Consider the following 14,361-nt stretch of genomic DNA (forward strand, 5'->3'; position numbering starts at 1 on the left):
TAAAAGCTGCTCACATGGTGGTACGCCACCGAGAGTTTGCCATTTTTGGACCCATATCACATATACATGAGGGTTGGGGTTGCTACCAGCAGAAGGTTTCATTATTGATTATTCTGCCAATCTATATTTATTTTGTTGAACTGTTTTGTCAGCACAAATGCCAAATGTTAAGTCTGATGTTGAAGTTAAAATGAGAAATTAAGTTTATATAGATCTTTTCAAATTAATTGTCCGTTTATGGAGTCCTTTTTTGGACGGAGCACTCTCATTGCCAACACACAAATGGCACAAATATAATGTGCCGGTTCAAGACTTTGTAATTTATGGACACACTGTCTCAAACTATAAAACACTAGAGTTATTTCTGTATTAATAACATTTGGTGGACAAGAAGGTTATAAGATCAAGTGAAGAAATAAAACGCAGATATAATTTTTGAAAATCTTTCAGGAAATATTTATTTTAAGATTTTAAAAATGTTTTTGCTTTAAGTGTTTTGTCCTTAACCACTTTACTTTCTTGAATTTAAAAAAAAGCACAAATGGTGAGTGTCTTTTACATGTAAAAAAAAAATCAGCATTTTCTCTTATTAGAATAAATGTGTAGGATCATGCAGCGTTGGCGAAGGTATGCGCTCTCTGAATGCCTTGTGCTGTTTTCTTAAGTGTGCCCATGTTTCCACTGGTGTCTCAGCCTCTGCGTGCTCCGTGTCCTTTCACTGAGCTTTAATGTGCTTACTCTGCATATTCACTTGGAAATGGTAAACTTGAGGACAGAATGGTTCATGTGAAATTAAGTGCGGGTGTGAATTATAGTGCAATTATCTTGTCGCTCTTTGCGTATGGGAGTTTTTTTGATTAAAGTGTGCAAGAGAAGAATAATTTACTGTGCAAGATAAGCTGGAACTTCCCGACTGTTTTACAGCAGTCTGAAAACCTCAGTGAAGTTAATTGGACTAATACAAACACATGGTGGACTCCAGTGTGACTTACGTTTCCTTCTCTTACAGGAATCTGTTGGACCGAGACACTTTCTCCAAATCGGATCCATGTAAGTTCTCAGCTTTTTTAAAACATTTTTTTTTATGATGCCTCCATTTTCGCAAAGCTTTACTTTTTACTTTTGCTGCGCTTGATTTTGATTCAGTTTACTCTTCTTTTTCAAAGTGTTCCTTCAATAACTGCATATCATTTGCACAGTAATGTGACAACCTTTCTTCACTGAGAGCTACAGAAAGTACCTTAATGCATGCAGGTTATAAACGCCAGCCTTTGAATACAAATGTGTATCTTTTGGTGAGACACATGGGGAACCGCCATGAAGGCATTTTCGCTGATACTCCCCAAAGGATAGAGGATAGCGGAGACATTTAACATAATAGGGAGGAGGTTCAAGCCCTTTGTGTAAATAAGCTTCCGGGGAAATATCACACTCGTCCTGTTTTGTATTTGCCTGAAGATGAACCTTTGCAATGTATGACAGGTCACGTCGTGTTCGCCTGCCTCAAGCTTTATTTAAAGTAGCAAAATCAAATAGGAATCAGGAGAATCCCAGCGTTCAGGAAATTGGAATTTGATTGCACGGTTGCAAATATAGCTCAAGGAGCCTCCAGTATTGCATCCCAGCTTTTGTTCTTTGCATGTGGACATCATGCGCTGAGTGTGATGCAGCGTGGCATCATCAAGCTTGGCACTTCATCATGCTGTCAAGGCGTGGCACGATAATTAATGATGAATGTCAGCAAAGAAGGAGCAAAACAAACAACCATTTGAAGAAGCAGGATGCCTGATTGAGACTGTTAAGTGACGATGTTTTCCCTTCTCTCTCCTCAGTGGTTGTGTTGTACACACAGGGCGTGGAGTCCAAACAGTGGAGAGAGGTAAGAGACCACAGCTGTCCCTGTCAACACAAGTCAATCAGCCTGCCTCCCCTCCACATGACAGCCCGCTCTCTGTTTACAACCCTCCCCTCTTCTCTCTCTCTCTCTCTCTCTAAATGCTGTGAGTGCCAATCATTTGCAATTGATTGATCCTGCGAATGTCCGTGCGTTCTTCAGCACTGTGTTAACCGTGACTGATTGGCTGATTAAGGTGACAGCGACTCGTATCGATAAAGATTTGCCTCTGCGTCAGAGTCCCCCATAGCTGTTGCTTAATTAGACCAGAGAGACAGATAAAGTAAGCAGAGCTTGAAGAAAGATTCCTTTTGGGATTCTTATCCCCTACTGTAAATTCAGTGGATGGACACGGAGAGAAATGGAGACTTTAAGTGCACCTGAAAGGAGACTGTTTGATATTTCAGGATGTTCCAACACTCTGATATTCTTTTTGTCCAGGGAAGCCCAGCCGCGAACATGAAAAGCTTTTTCAGACGCCAAAGTCAGACATCCAATGCAATCAATACTGTACATGCAGCCTAACAGGAAGACAGATACCTTTCACACTCAAATCATTTTTGATTGAATAGGATAGCTGCGTTTATCGACTCCACAGAGACCCCGGTGTCAAACTGCTGCACGATGCTGTGACACAACAGATGTAAGAGTTGGACACACTCGCCACAAAGATTTAAGCGTTTCAGTTTTAATAGTGTTTTTTTGGTAGCTGTGGGCTCTTTGAAAGGCAGGAGGGTTGGAGACAGGTTTAAGCATAACAACACAGGATGATGATATGAGTTTCAACATCGATCGGAGACTAAATCTCACATTTTCATGGCAAACACACTAATGTTTGAACTTCTGTATTTGTGAGGACCATCACTGACACAAAGTACTGCCTAATATCACCAGAACCTTTACCTCAGATTTTATTCCAACCCTAACCCTAAAGCCAAGTCTTAAAGGGATGATTTGGGCATTCTGGGAACTACTTGCCAAGAGTGAGATAAGAATAACAATACCACTCTCATGTATGTACCTGAAATATGAAGCTACAGCCAGGAGATGATGTGCTTAGCTGAGCATAAAGACTAAAGGCAGGGGTGAAACAGCTAGCCAGACTCTGCTCAGCATCACCTCTAAAGCTCACTAAACACATGAACTGAATTGTAACGACAAAAAGTCAACAGGTTTCATGTGACTATTTCTTGGCCAGCAGAGTAACTTATCGGAGTGTCTGCAGGTCGTCTGCCAACTGCTCAGTGACGCCAAGACTCCAGCGTGTTATCGACCTCCTTGTCTAACTCTCGACAGAAAAGCGAATTAGCGTATTTGTCAAACTGTTGCTTTAACCTCAGATAGCCCTTTGAAGACACGAGGACAGGGTGAGATGTCCTCGCATTCCAAAGATGTCCTTGTTCTCAATGTTTAAATCTCAAACAACCGGTGCTTTTAATCTTTGTAGCTCATCTTGAGAATCGTGGTCCACTACCAACATGTCTAAACTCTTTTGGGTGTTCCTTGTATTTGAATGTATCTGAGGTCATCTGTTTGTCTCCATGGTGATCACTGTCACTTCTATCAACCTGACTGTGTGATGCATTTCCCCGTGGGGACAATTAACATGAATGATTGACTGAATGATGGACTGGTTGGATGTTTCATCAATTGTTTAACTGATTTGATGCTTAAAAGGGAACTCTGGATCAAAACCCTCACCCTAACCCTTTTTTCCCCTCAAGTGTGTAGGTGACTAATGTGGGACAACAATTTTTGATCTTGGTCCAGAATTGAGTGAGAGCGCTGAAGCAGACAGGCGAAAAACAGTCTGCAGCGTAATCCTTCAGGACACTGTCAGTGTACGTTTGTTTGTCTGGTTTTTGGGCACTGACAGCCTCAGCTTGTTATCCTGTGTCTTTACAATGTTTTTACAGATAAAATAAAAAAAAAAAAAGAAAATGTTTCAACCTTTAGCTTGATTCATTCTCCTCTGTGGCTTGTTTTTGTTCAATCGAAGGTAGTAGTCTACTGGGACGTGTTTTTTTTTTTTTTCTGGCACAGTTTGGAAATGCACAAATCTGAACCGTAGTTTCTTTTTTTTTAATCTTTAAGATAACACTAAGCTACACTTCCTACTCTTCCCGACGCTGCACTCTTATACTCTATCATTCATGTTTCCACCGATCTCTTCCTGCAACACCTCAACTCTCACAAGACTCAGATGGAGACTTTTTTCCCGTGAGTGAGACTTGGTTAAACACATTAACACATACAACGGATCAAACTGAATTTAAAAGAGAAAAAGAAAAATGTTTTATGTCTTTGAAGGGATCCTTTCTAAGGTGCTGTCAGAGACCTTAATGATCTGAGCCTGTCAGAGGCAAAAACAAGCACTTTAGTGAGGCTTACATTGAAGCTGTGCAGTCACGCTTGAGAAATGCCAAACTTAACCTTTAACTCTGTGAGCTGAGTATAAAGTGAAAAAAATGCAAGTGGTTGATAAATGAATTCACTGCTATGCTTGAAAATCTTTTCACAGTGGTAATCACTCAGAGCAAAGCTTGGTGACTGCTTGTCTTTTTGGTGCACGTCTTACGAGACACGTCACCTGGCCTTCAGCCACAGAGAAAGCCAAACTTGGTGCTGGTAGCAACACAGTAATATTCAGTCGAGTCAGACAGTACATTTACTGATTTATATGCAAATGTAGACAAACGTTAACTTCGGTATTCAGGCTGGAAGAGCCTCCTACACCTGTCACCTCTGCTTACACCGCCCGACCTCCAGCTTACAAAATGTGGGTGCAGCCTGAGTGTCTCTCCCTGACAGAGATATGGGACTCTGCTTTCAGTGGAGACGACAGCTGGCTTTGTGAGCAGCAGACTCAAGCTGTCCCGTATTGATAAAGCTAAGCGCCTCGTTTCCCCTCGGTCATGTAATGTGTTTTTGTTCTCCGGAGACTAGATATGGTTGGCTGGAGCACCTTTAACCATGCCACCAACCGTCTGTAATCCACTTATTCTTCTGTGGGACAAACTCCCCACTTTGGATCCTTCGCCGTCAAGAGAGGAGTATTCAAACAAATACTTATGGATACATTGGACGCCTTCAACAGCTTCACTTGACACCTGTGCCCCCCTTGACTAATTTCTGTCAGCATCTGCAGTTGAATATGTAAATATTGTAGCTGCAGCCCAACACTCTGTTACCACATGGCTTTAAAGTCTTCATCGTCAACTCCCTCGTCTATAATTACTTCTAGTGCGTGACAGGTTCTCCTCTTTCTACGGCTTTCGCCTAATTGAGCACCTGACACAATATAACCTCCCCAAATTCAAGCAAAGCCTGGTTTTTTCCACTTCCTAGACATTAATCTTTTCACTGAGATGAATTGTCTGACATTGCAGCTCATAATTAATCCTAGTAAGGCTTATTGAAGAGAGAGTGCACGACGCAAAAACCTAGATACATCTGGGTTCGTTTTGGCAGTGGGGGTGGGGGATAGATAATTCTATTGATTTGCATCTCTGGCTTTACACAAGACTGTGTACTTGCCAAGGTAGGAATAATGTGCGTATTGGGCGATCTGTTAGTTCCTCGGGTGGCTGTTCTTTGCTCTGGTGCTGATTTGTCCTTTGTTAAGTTTTGCCTGAGACCAAATTGAATATGATATCAGCCCCCTGCTGCCACATTCAGCTCCTGTCAGTGGAACAGGCTCCTGAGCTTTCACCTCCTTTTGCATATGCTGGAAGGGAACTCTCCATATTTTCTGACAGGGTATGAAGAGGAAGAGCGAGAGGAGAGGTGGTGCCACACAGCAGTTACATTTTCATGGGCTTAGGCTCACTTTTATGTGTGATGGCAGGTTCCACTTCAGCAGAGCCACTCTCAGACTGTCATGTGATACACACTATTCAGCTCGACTGTGTTTGCATTAGCAGCTGCAGCATCTGTCTGTAACGTTTCTCACTGGCTATTCACGCCTGGCATTAACATGCGTCTCAAGAGACCACATGTGATCAGATCTCACTTCCCCACTCGATATGCAAATATACACCTACATCACTTGGACACATGGGCCCAACATCTTTTTTACACAAAGAAAGAAATATTTTCATATATAACAATTGCTGACTTTAAACAAAGGCCCAAATAATTCAGAATTTGTCACAGAAAGCGTTTCATTAAGTTTTTCCTTAGTCAACAATTTGGAAGATGATGCTCATTTTAAGGTCATTATATACCAAGGAAGTCAAAGGTTTTAAGAACGAACCAGTCTACCTTCTGACATGTATCCAGATCTCATTTTATATCTAGATGTGAGTCACACTTTTTGCATTAAGTGGTGAACTTAGAAAAAGGCATGAAAAATAAAAATGTGCAGATTTGTCATTTTTGCAAAGTTGATTAAGTTTCTCTTTACTCAACAACTCTCACATTTTTTCAAGGGAGTCTGGAGATATTACGGTTTCTGAGTTCAGTGGTGAGATCAGTTGAAACAGATCTGCTTTGATCAGTGGAAGGTAAAAGAGCCCAAACACACATTACAGTGAACCAAATGTAAATCAGACACCAGTTACGTCACTTGAGTGGGTGTTCCTTGAATGTTGCCCGTGACACATTCTTGTACACTCTACATACAATACGTGGTCTGATGCATACCAGACCGCCTCCAAATGTGGTCCAAGTTATTGGACCTCAGTGCATCTCAGTTGCATTCACACCTGTGCTCAGAGCTATCCACTTCTGTTTGGATCACTCAGGATGGATGTCAATGCCAGGTGTGAATGGGCTCTCTGTGTAGCTCCCCCGTTAAGTCCCACTTTGCGTTTTAGCCCCTCTGAATGTAATCACAAAGGTGTGAGCCTGTAATCCTGCTGTTTCATCTCCTCATTAAGCCCCAACACCGCTGTTATTAATTCACTGTGTCAGTTTATGGTAACACTTTCTACTGGGGATCTTTTATTTATGCGGCTCAACATCAGTTCTCTGACTTCTGAATTATTCATTTTGGATATAATTAATGTGTGTGTGTGTGTGCGCAGCGGGTGCAGCACTTTCTGTGTCTGTTGATTTGTTTATCAGCACATCAACTCATCCGAAGGTCTTGCTCTGTAACACTGGCAAATCCTTTTTTCTGTGCTGGCGGGTTTTCCATTTTCTTCTTAACGCCAGGGAACAGGAAATAGTTTTGCCGTCTTCTCCTCATCTGTGACAGTTCCCCCGTGTGAAGACAAATATGTGAAAGTCACTGCTCCTCTCCTGTCATCCCCCCCATCCTCAGCCCTTTGTTTTGAAGTGGCTCTGAGAACAACGGTGGCATTAATGTGGTATTAATTAAAACGAGCGTAATTGGACTCAATAACGCGCTTTCCTCAGGCTTGCTCATCCCAGCACAATAAGAAGAAGCAAAGAAAAGACGACGCTGACTTCTGTTAATCAAAACTGATCTTTCTGAAGAGTTCACATGGTTGCTGGGGGATGACAGAGGGGTTGGGGTAACGTAGTAGAGCTTTAGAAGCAGTTCATGTGTTGCATCGCAGGTCTGTGCTCACATCTTTCTCTGTCTGTCTTTTTGTCTCCTCTCTCTCCCGGTTCTGATCTAGTTTGGGAGAACAGAGGTGATTGACAACACGCTAAACCCAGACTTTGTCAGAAAGTACATCCTGGACTACTTCTTTGAGGAGAAGCAGAACCTGCGCTTCGACGTGTGAGTTATTCTGTTTGAGCCGGTCCTCTGTGGACATGCTCGAGGTGCCGCCCTCCTCTCACCCAGTACTCCAATTTTGCCTCTTGTTTTTGCTGCAAGCTCAACACTTTCTTCCTCATTTACTTCCCCAAACTGGCTCATTCAGTCACTCCTCTTATTCAAAGGAAATATAATTTCAACATATGTTATTCTAATTTAATATTCTAGTTTTTTTTAATTATTATTTGTGTTAATATTATTTAGCTGATATAAGCACATAGCACAGTGATATGAAGAGTTGAGGCAAGAGTCGTCCCTCTCGTCAGTATCGCTAATGTATGTCTTAAAATGTACATGTCTTCCATTTTATAATTCATAGGTGAATGAGCTTCTTCCTTCCACGTATCACAAATGTATTTTTAAAATATGATATTTTTCAGGATATGTCTATTGTTCTGTCGGGGAGCTCCTCTCTCTCCTGAGGAATTATTCATCTGTGCCGTGTCTCTGTAGTCATTCGTTGAGGGGAGATTGGTATAAGGCTGATAAATATTTCATGTAAAGTTTTATCCTTAATCTCCATGCTGCTAAGCAAATCAAATGTCTGAAACCAAGTCCCAGAAAACTCTCAAAGGCCTCCATCCTCCCCACATTCACTTCCTCCTCTTAAAAAGGCCAGACTACTGAAAGGGTTAGGAGGGTGCAATGTCATTTGAGAGATCCTGGCTCTCCACTTCCTTGTGGACAACAGATATTCTTCCAAAAACCTGTCCTTTTCCTGCCACCTTCAAGCATGACGTCCCCGGTGAACTATCAGGGGCGGAGCTGCTGGTCTCTGAGGATTTTTAGACACTTCATGAATTAATTTGCTGTGTTATCATGATACGACTGTGGAACAGGAAAGGAGGGAGTGCATCCCCTCACAATTAGTGTGACTCATTTACATCTCTCTTTATCACAGAGGTGGGAGCCCGGGCATACCGCCGGTTTAATTACTTTTACATTAAGTTTGACTGGCAGATGCTCAAAAACTTTCTCTGCATTGGTGGATTGTTTTAGAACGATCCCTCAGGCATCGTGTGGAAATTACATTCATAAACTATAGGAAGACTTCCTTAATTAACTGTCACATTATCGCTTACGCTCTTTTTTTTCCACTGACCGTTCCCTTCTGCTGCCTCATTGACCCAGGTGTGTGATTGAAAGGCAGAAAAAATGTTGCAGCCAGGATGCTTTTATGAGATTCTGTATTAACATGTAAGGTATAAAGATGTTTTTCCTCTGTGATTTGTGGCCTCTTTGTGATTTCAGATATGATATTGATTCTAAAAGTCCAGATCTGGCAAAGCATGTAAGTGAAAAACCTTTTTTTTTTTTTTTTACTCTGGATCAGGAGTTCGACTATGCATTTGACCCTACAATGAGTTTGACTGCATGTTTCCACCATGTAGGTTTTATGCAAACCAAAGTTTATGGCACCTAAATGCTCAAATATATTTTGATACAAAGAGTGAATTGTTGCTTAATCGTGCAAAATGCTGTTTATGTTTTCCTTACTCTCCACCTGCTTCACTTTTCGTGAAATGATGTATTTTATTCCTGCAGAGCCTCAATAATAACCAAAGTGTCATTTGCATCTGGCACACCCTCATTACCTTGTTATTTAAGATGAGAAATGAGGAATTGCACATCATTATCAAAGCTTTTCAACACATTTCCCCGTGTGCTCTGTGGTGCTGTTTGCAATTAAAATTTGCATTTCCAAGACAGCGTACAGTTCTTCAAAACATCACGTTCATATTTATTTAAATGGCGGTTTTGTCTGAAAGGGACAGCTTTTCATTGTAAAACATACATTCAGGTATGCCACTCATTGAGGCGGATGTATGTTTTTTGCTGAAAGCTTTGATAAGATAAACTCCCACTCATACAATGCGGACCCATAAAGAATATATTTGCAGCAGCTGGTTTGCATACTACCAAAGTGTTCATCGTTAGTTACGCTTTTGTCACTGTCACGCTTTTGTTGTTGTGTTTTGGCACTCTGCTACAAACCAACCGCTCCATGTGTGACATGCTGTGTGCCTCCGCTCCTTCTCCTGCGCTCTTTCACTTTCCCTTTTTTTCTTCTGTGTCTCCTCACCCTCTGCTGTTGCCATTCTGCCTATCTGCTCTTTCGCACATCTTCTCTTCTTTCTTGCACTTTGTTGATGACAGTCTGGTATTTGAGTTGTGTGCCTTCTGTTCCATGATATGCTCTGTTGTGTCACTGCTGCTGCCCGGTCTCTCTCTCTCTCTTCCTCCTCCTCCTCCTCCTTCTTCTCCACCCTGGAAGCCAACCGACTTTAACGTACGTGTCTGCCTCAGACGTCCTTATTCATAACCGTACAATGCTTATACCGATGCTTAACTCCTCACCGACTTTCCTTGTTACCCCCCGTGGTCCACCTGAACGCCCCCATCTTTTGCCCCAAACCTATCTCTCTCTCCATCCCACTCTCCCCATGGCAGGACTTCCTGGGACAGGTCTACTGCACGCTGGGAGAGATTGTGGGCTCACCTGCGAGTCGCCTGGAGAAACCTCTCGGGTGAGTGTTCATTTTACTGTTCTTTGTACAGGAGAAAGATCCTCTCAGAGGTGGGGAGAGGTTTTTCCTTCTCCTATTCTCTCAAGGAGACAAATAGAACAAATTCAACTTTGCAAACACGAGTTCCCAGATATAATCAGATAATGAAAACTTAGTTCCCCCTTACCGCCTGCACAGACGTGACATGTGTCTCCTGCTGGATTTCACACATTCCAGCAAAGATGAGGGGGTGATGAATATGTCTGCCTTCCAGAGCCATCTGTATCGTACATTACGCCGCAAGATTAGACCCGTGTGCTTGGATGGGAATGGGTAATTGAACACGACCGGGGGCTTCCTCAATACAATTACTGTCATTAGGGAGGCGATCTAGCACGGAGAGTGGATTGAAGTCGGCGTCAGACACATGGCGCTATCAGCTCTGCTTCAGCGCAAATTGGGAAATATGAAGCCCTGAAGCCACTGGCACCCACGGATATGTGTGTGTTTGTGTGTGTGTGGTTATGTGTGTCTTTTTCAGTGAGAGAGAAGGACGGTCCGACTGACTACAGAGCTTGTGTTTGTGTGTGATGCTGTGAAGTGCGGTGTGTGTGTGCGCCTCTATGTGAAGTATGAGGTTATGCTGGCCCCGGCAGTGGGGGGTTTGTGTGAACAACAGAGCTTTGGTGTCGACCACGAACCCTGCCAGGGACTGGTGGCGGTGGATTACAGAGCTCGGTGCCCTTCAGCGCTGAATAAGAGGATGAGCAGGATCAAGAGACAGTGTTCACCAGTATGCTGTAAACTACGCTCCACTCTCCACATCAGAGACAGGCAGGAGGCTCAGGAGCCCCTCAGACATGATGGACAAAGGTATTGATTCTGCAGCTTCAGCGGGGCACCTTGATCTCCGCAGAGACTCCGCACTGATGCAACACCCAATTTAGCTGCAGCAGAGGGCGATGATGATGATACGGTTGCCGTTACAGGCCACAGTTTAGTGTGCAGCCAAAGAACTGAGCCCTTATGTGTTACTATTAACTCTCCAAACAGCGCCTATGTTGGGGAGTAGCAATTCAGAAACACAGGGAAAGTAAAGGCTTCCGTTGAGCCTTTGTTCCCAGTGTCATTCACTTGAAGGGACATTTTTATTCAGCCCTGTCCTTTTTAAATAGCTAAACAGTGTCCATGGATAATAGAGTTTTCCCTCCTCATGTGATGGACGATAGATCAGAAGATGTTTAATGGCTATGTGCTCCATTTCCTTGTCATGCCCCTGACAGTGACAGTGCCTCCCTGGTCCGGAGCTTTGAGGAAACGTCTCCCGCGGGGACTGAGGAAATCTGTTAGCCATGCCTAAACGAGCCTTCCCAAGGCACACTGCGTCCAATGACCTGCTTAAGAAGCACATCAGCACCCCTTCATCCGTCAGTTATTCCCCCTCCTTCCGTCCACCAGATTATTATTTTTTTTCCTGGCTTGACCCCCTTTCTCTTCATCATGTTTTCCCTTTCTTTTTGCTCCCCCAAACCTCCACCATCTCCCTGTTCCGCCTCCTTTTCACTCCCTCCTCCATCCAGTAGACATTCAAAGATGTACGCTGCTGTGACTGTGAGGACATTTTACTGGTCATAAAGAAAACATAAATGCCACTCACCTCACAAACCCTAACCCAAAAATGAAGCTTCACCTCAAAGCCAAGTCTTAAGCACGAATTCTTTACTTTTTAATCGTTTTGGGACCAAACGTTTGGTCACCAGACAGGCGGTGAGTCGACCTACATCAGAGTTTTTACCATGTACTGTACGGTTAAAAGTAACATTACCTGTTGGGGCGTAGGCTACAGAAATGACAGCTTGACTATAACCAAAAATAACACTTAGTCCGGGATGTTGCTCTTGGGTAGATATCAAAGACACTAGCAAAGCAATACAGTTTTCTTCATGGGAGTGACTGTTGTTGGTAGCATGATGTCACGGTGCAGTTTATTGATCAATAAACACATAGTCCTTGCAGCATTACATTACCTTCCATATGTAAGTAAGATGCCAATATAAATGATCTGCATATAAATCTAGTTTTAGGAAGACAGGTTGGATTACATTCACTCCCTAGTCTTTCCTCAACAGTAACCATCGCTGGTTAATCCAAAACTTTTCCCTTACTCAACGTTCATTTTAACAAAATAAATATTTTGCTTAATGAGGACTGAATTTTTGGACTGATTATTCATCATGTTGTGGGGTTTCTTGTCCTCATGTAGTGATGAATACATACACACAGACACAGAAAAATAACCTGCTACTCACGCTTGGCTCGATAGCTCACCTCAATCATTTCTGAAGAGATGCGCACAAGGGGACAAGCGTAATGTTCTGTGATTTGCCTCTGAAAAAAATGTCCACAAACTTATTTATCTTGGGGAAAATAACAAGTCAGATGAGATGCATGACTTTTCCAACATGCCTTTATTAAGACAGAAACATATGCCAGCTGAGGAATGTGAGCTATGGAGCACCTAAGTGACAGTTGCACAAATCCCTCTATACTTATAATCTGCTTTTAATGAGAGGCATGTATCAAAGTAATTGGTTGCAGAGGAAATGTAAAGCTAAATGACTGACTGATGCAGAACGGCATCTTTCCTGAAAAACATACAGCTCTAGTGGCTGTAATTATCTCTATAGCCTGCGGGAAGGAATCATGTATGTATAGGTAACATGATAATGGAGTTCATTATATAAATGGCGGTAACCTTTTTATGTTGGTATGGTAAATCATACCACACACTGAAGCATATGAATGCAGCGCAACATTAGCATGTTAAACACATTAACCCACTTCCAGGCAGGAAATGAACCGTAAAAATACTACAATGACTGTGGTGGGTGTTGTGGTTGTACCCATGGGAACCAAGGGAGGAATGGGGTTTGTACAAATATAGAATAGTATATATAAAAAGCATGTATGTTAAATTGATTCAGAGCCGGAGCACTCATCAAATTTTCAACTGAACTGTGTCCCCCTTAGCCATCATCAAAAGGTGTAATATTTACACTCAGTCATCTCCATGTGAAGTGAAAAATGGAGTTTAGGAAAATATTTACTACAGTAAAAAAACTAAAGTAAACACCTTCTACTGCACTTCTAGCCTCACTCTGAGTTAAAGCTAACATAAAACACATGTCCTGCTAAAGGGTAGCCTGTATGTAGAGGTGCAGTGGAAGTTATTGATTTCGTGCCATCGGTGTTGTCATCGGTGTGACAGTATGTTACTGTGTTTTCTTTAAGCCTTCACCATAAACTGTTGAGCTGTTCATAGCTCAACAGAGCACTAGGCCACAGTGGTGCTTTGAATGCAAAACTTCAAAGTCGAAGGCCAAGCAGAAATTAGATTGAAGCAAGCCCAAGGGTTTCACTCAGAAAAGAAACAATAAATATAGAGGAGATGAGAGTGAAGTGAAAACTGATTTTCTCTTCATTTCTTACTTGTTCGGATAAAGACACAATTCGATTAAGATATATAGATAAGATAAAGCAGAGCCAATATTTGATGAAATCGCAAGAAGCTTGATTTGATAAGATGTTTATCATTTCTTTTCTCTGGTGTGGGAGTTTATGGCTCAATGTGTGTGGTGGCCGATGTGTCACAGGCCATGTTTACATCCAACAGGCTCTCTGAAGATTATAATTACACCTGTTTTTAGATAATCGCTATTGAGAAACATCAATAAAACAGCTGAAAGTCTTGAGAGAAAAATAAACAGAAAGTCTGCCTCACACCGAAGCTCCAAACAGGGTCTGTCACATTCAGCTACCTGATAAGGCCTCAGGGAACAGGAAGCCAGAGCAATCAGCACTGACTGTTCCAGATGAAGTTTTGACTGACACACTGGTGTACATTTAATGTTAAATGATAACTGCTCCCTTCAGTGCAGATGTCGAATGATAGGGAGTGATGAATGATAATGATGTTTTTAAAATGAACTTGGTTCTGCTTCCGTCTACTGATTCGTCTCTCTAGCAGAACAAATCAAGATGCCTTAAGAAAAGTTTTCAGTTCTGTAACATAAGATTGTACCAAATCAAATCAGTTTGGTATTAACTTGAATTAGTTTATTAAACTGTCTCTCCTTGTGTTTCCACTGAGGATTAGATATCATTTCAGCATTGTACTGCTCCCTATGATTGAGTTTATACTACGTATTAAATACAGACACACGTGTGCA

General features: G+C 42.2%; 1 protein-coding gene across 2 annotated transcripts in view; it reads left to right on the plus strand.

Moving 5' to 3' along the window:
• cpne5a (copine Va) overlaps positions 1-14,361 on the plus strand; it is a 77,968-nt gene that overhangs the window by 13,089 nt on the left and 50,518 nt on the right. Inside the window, exons 2-7 of one of the 2 annotated variants that reach the window (XM_037104470.1) lie at positions 1,010-1,050; positions 1,833-1,879; positions 7,483-7,586; positions 8,877-8,916; positions 9,901-9,915; positions 10,077-10,153. In XM_037104470.1, coding sequence (XP_036960365.1) covers positions 1,010-1,050; positions 1,833-1,879; positions 7,483-7,586; positions 8,877-8,916; positions 9,901-9,915; positions 10,077-10,153 — 324 coding nt within the window. The remainder of the gene's footprint in view (positions 1-1,009; positions 1,051-1,832; positions 1,880-7,482; positions 7,587-8,876; positions 8,917-9,900; positions 9,916-10,076; positions 10,154-14,361) is intronic. The other variant, XM_037104471.1, reaches the window with a different exon arrangement.

Source organism: Acanthopagrus latus, chromosome 7 (assembly GCF_904848185.1).
Source record: "Acanthopagrus latus isolate v.2019 chromosome 7, fAcaLat1.1, whole genome shotgun sequence".
Lineage (NCBI taxonomy): Eukaryota > Metazoa > Chordata > Actinopteri > Spariformes > Sparidae > Acanthopagrus > Acanthopagrus latus.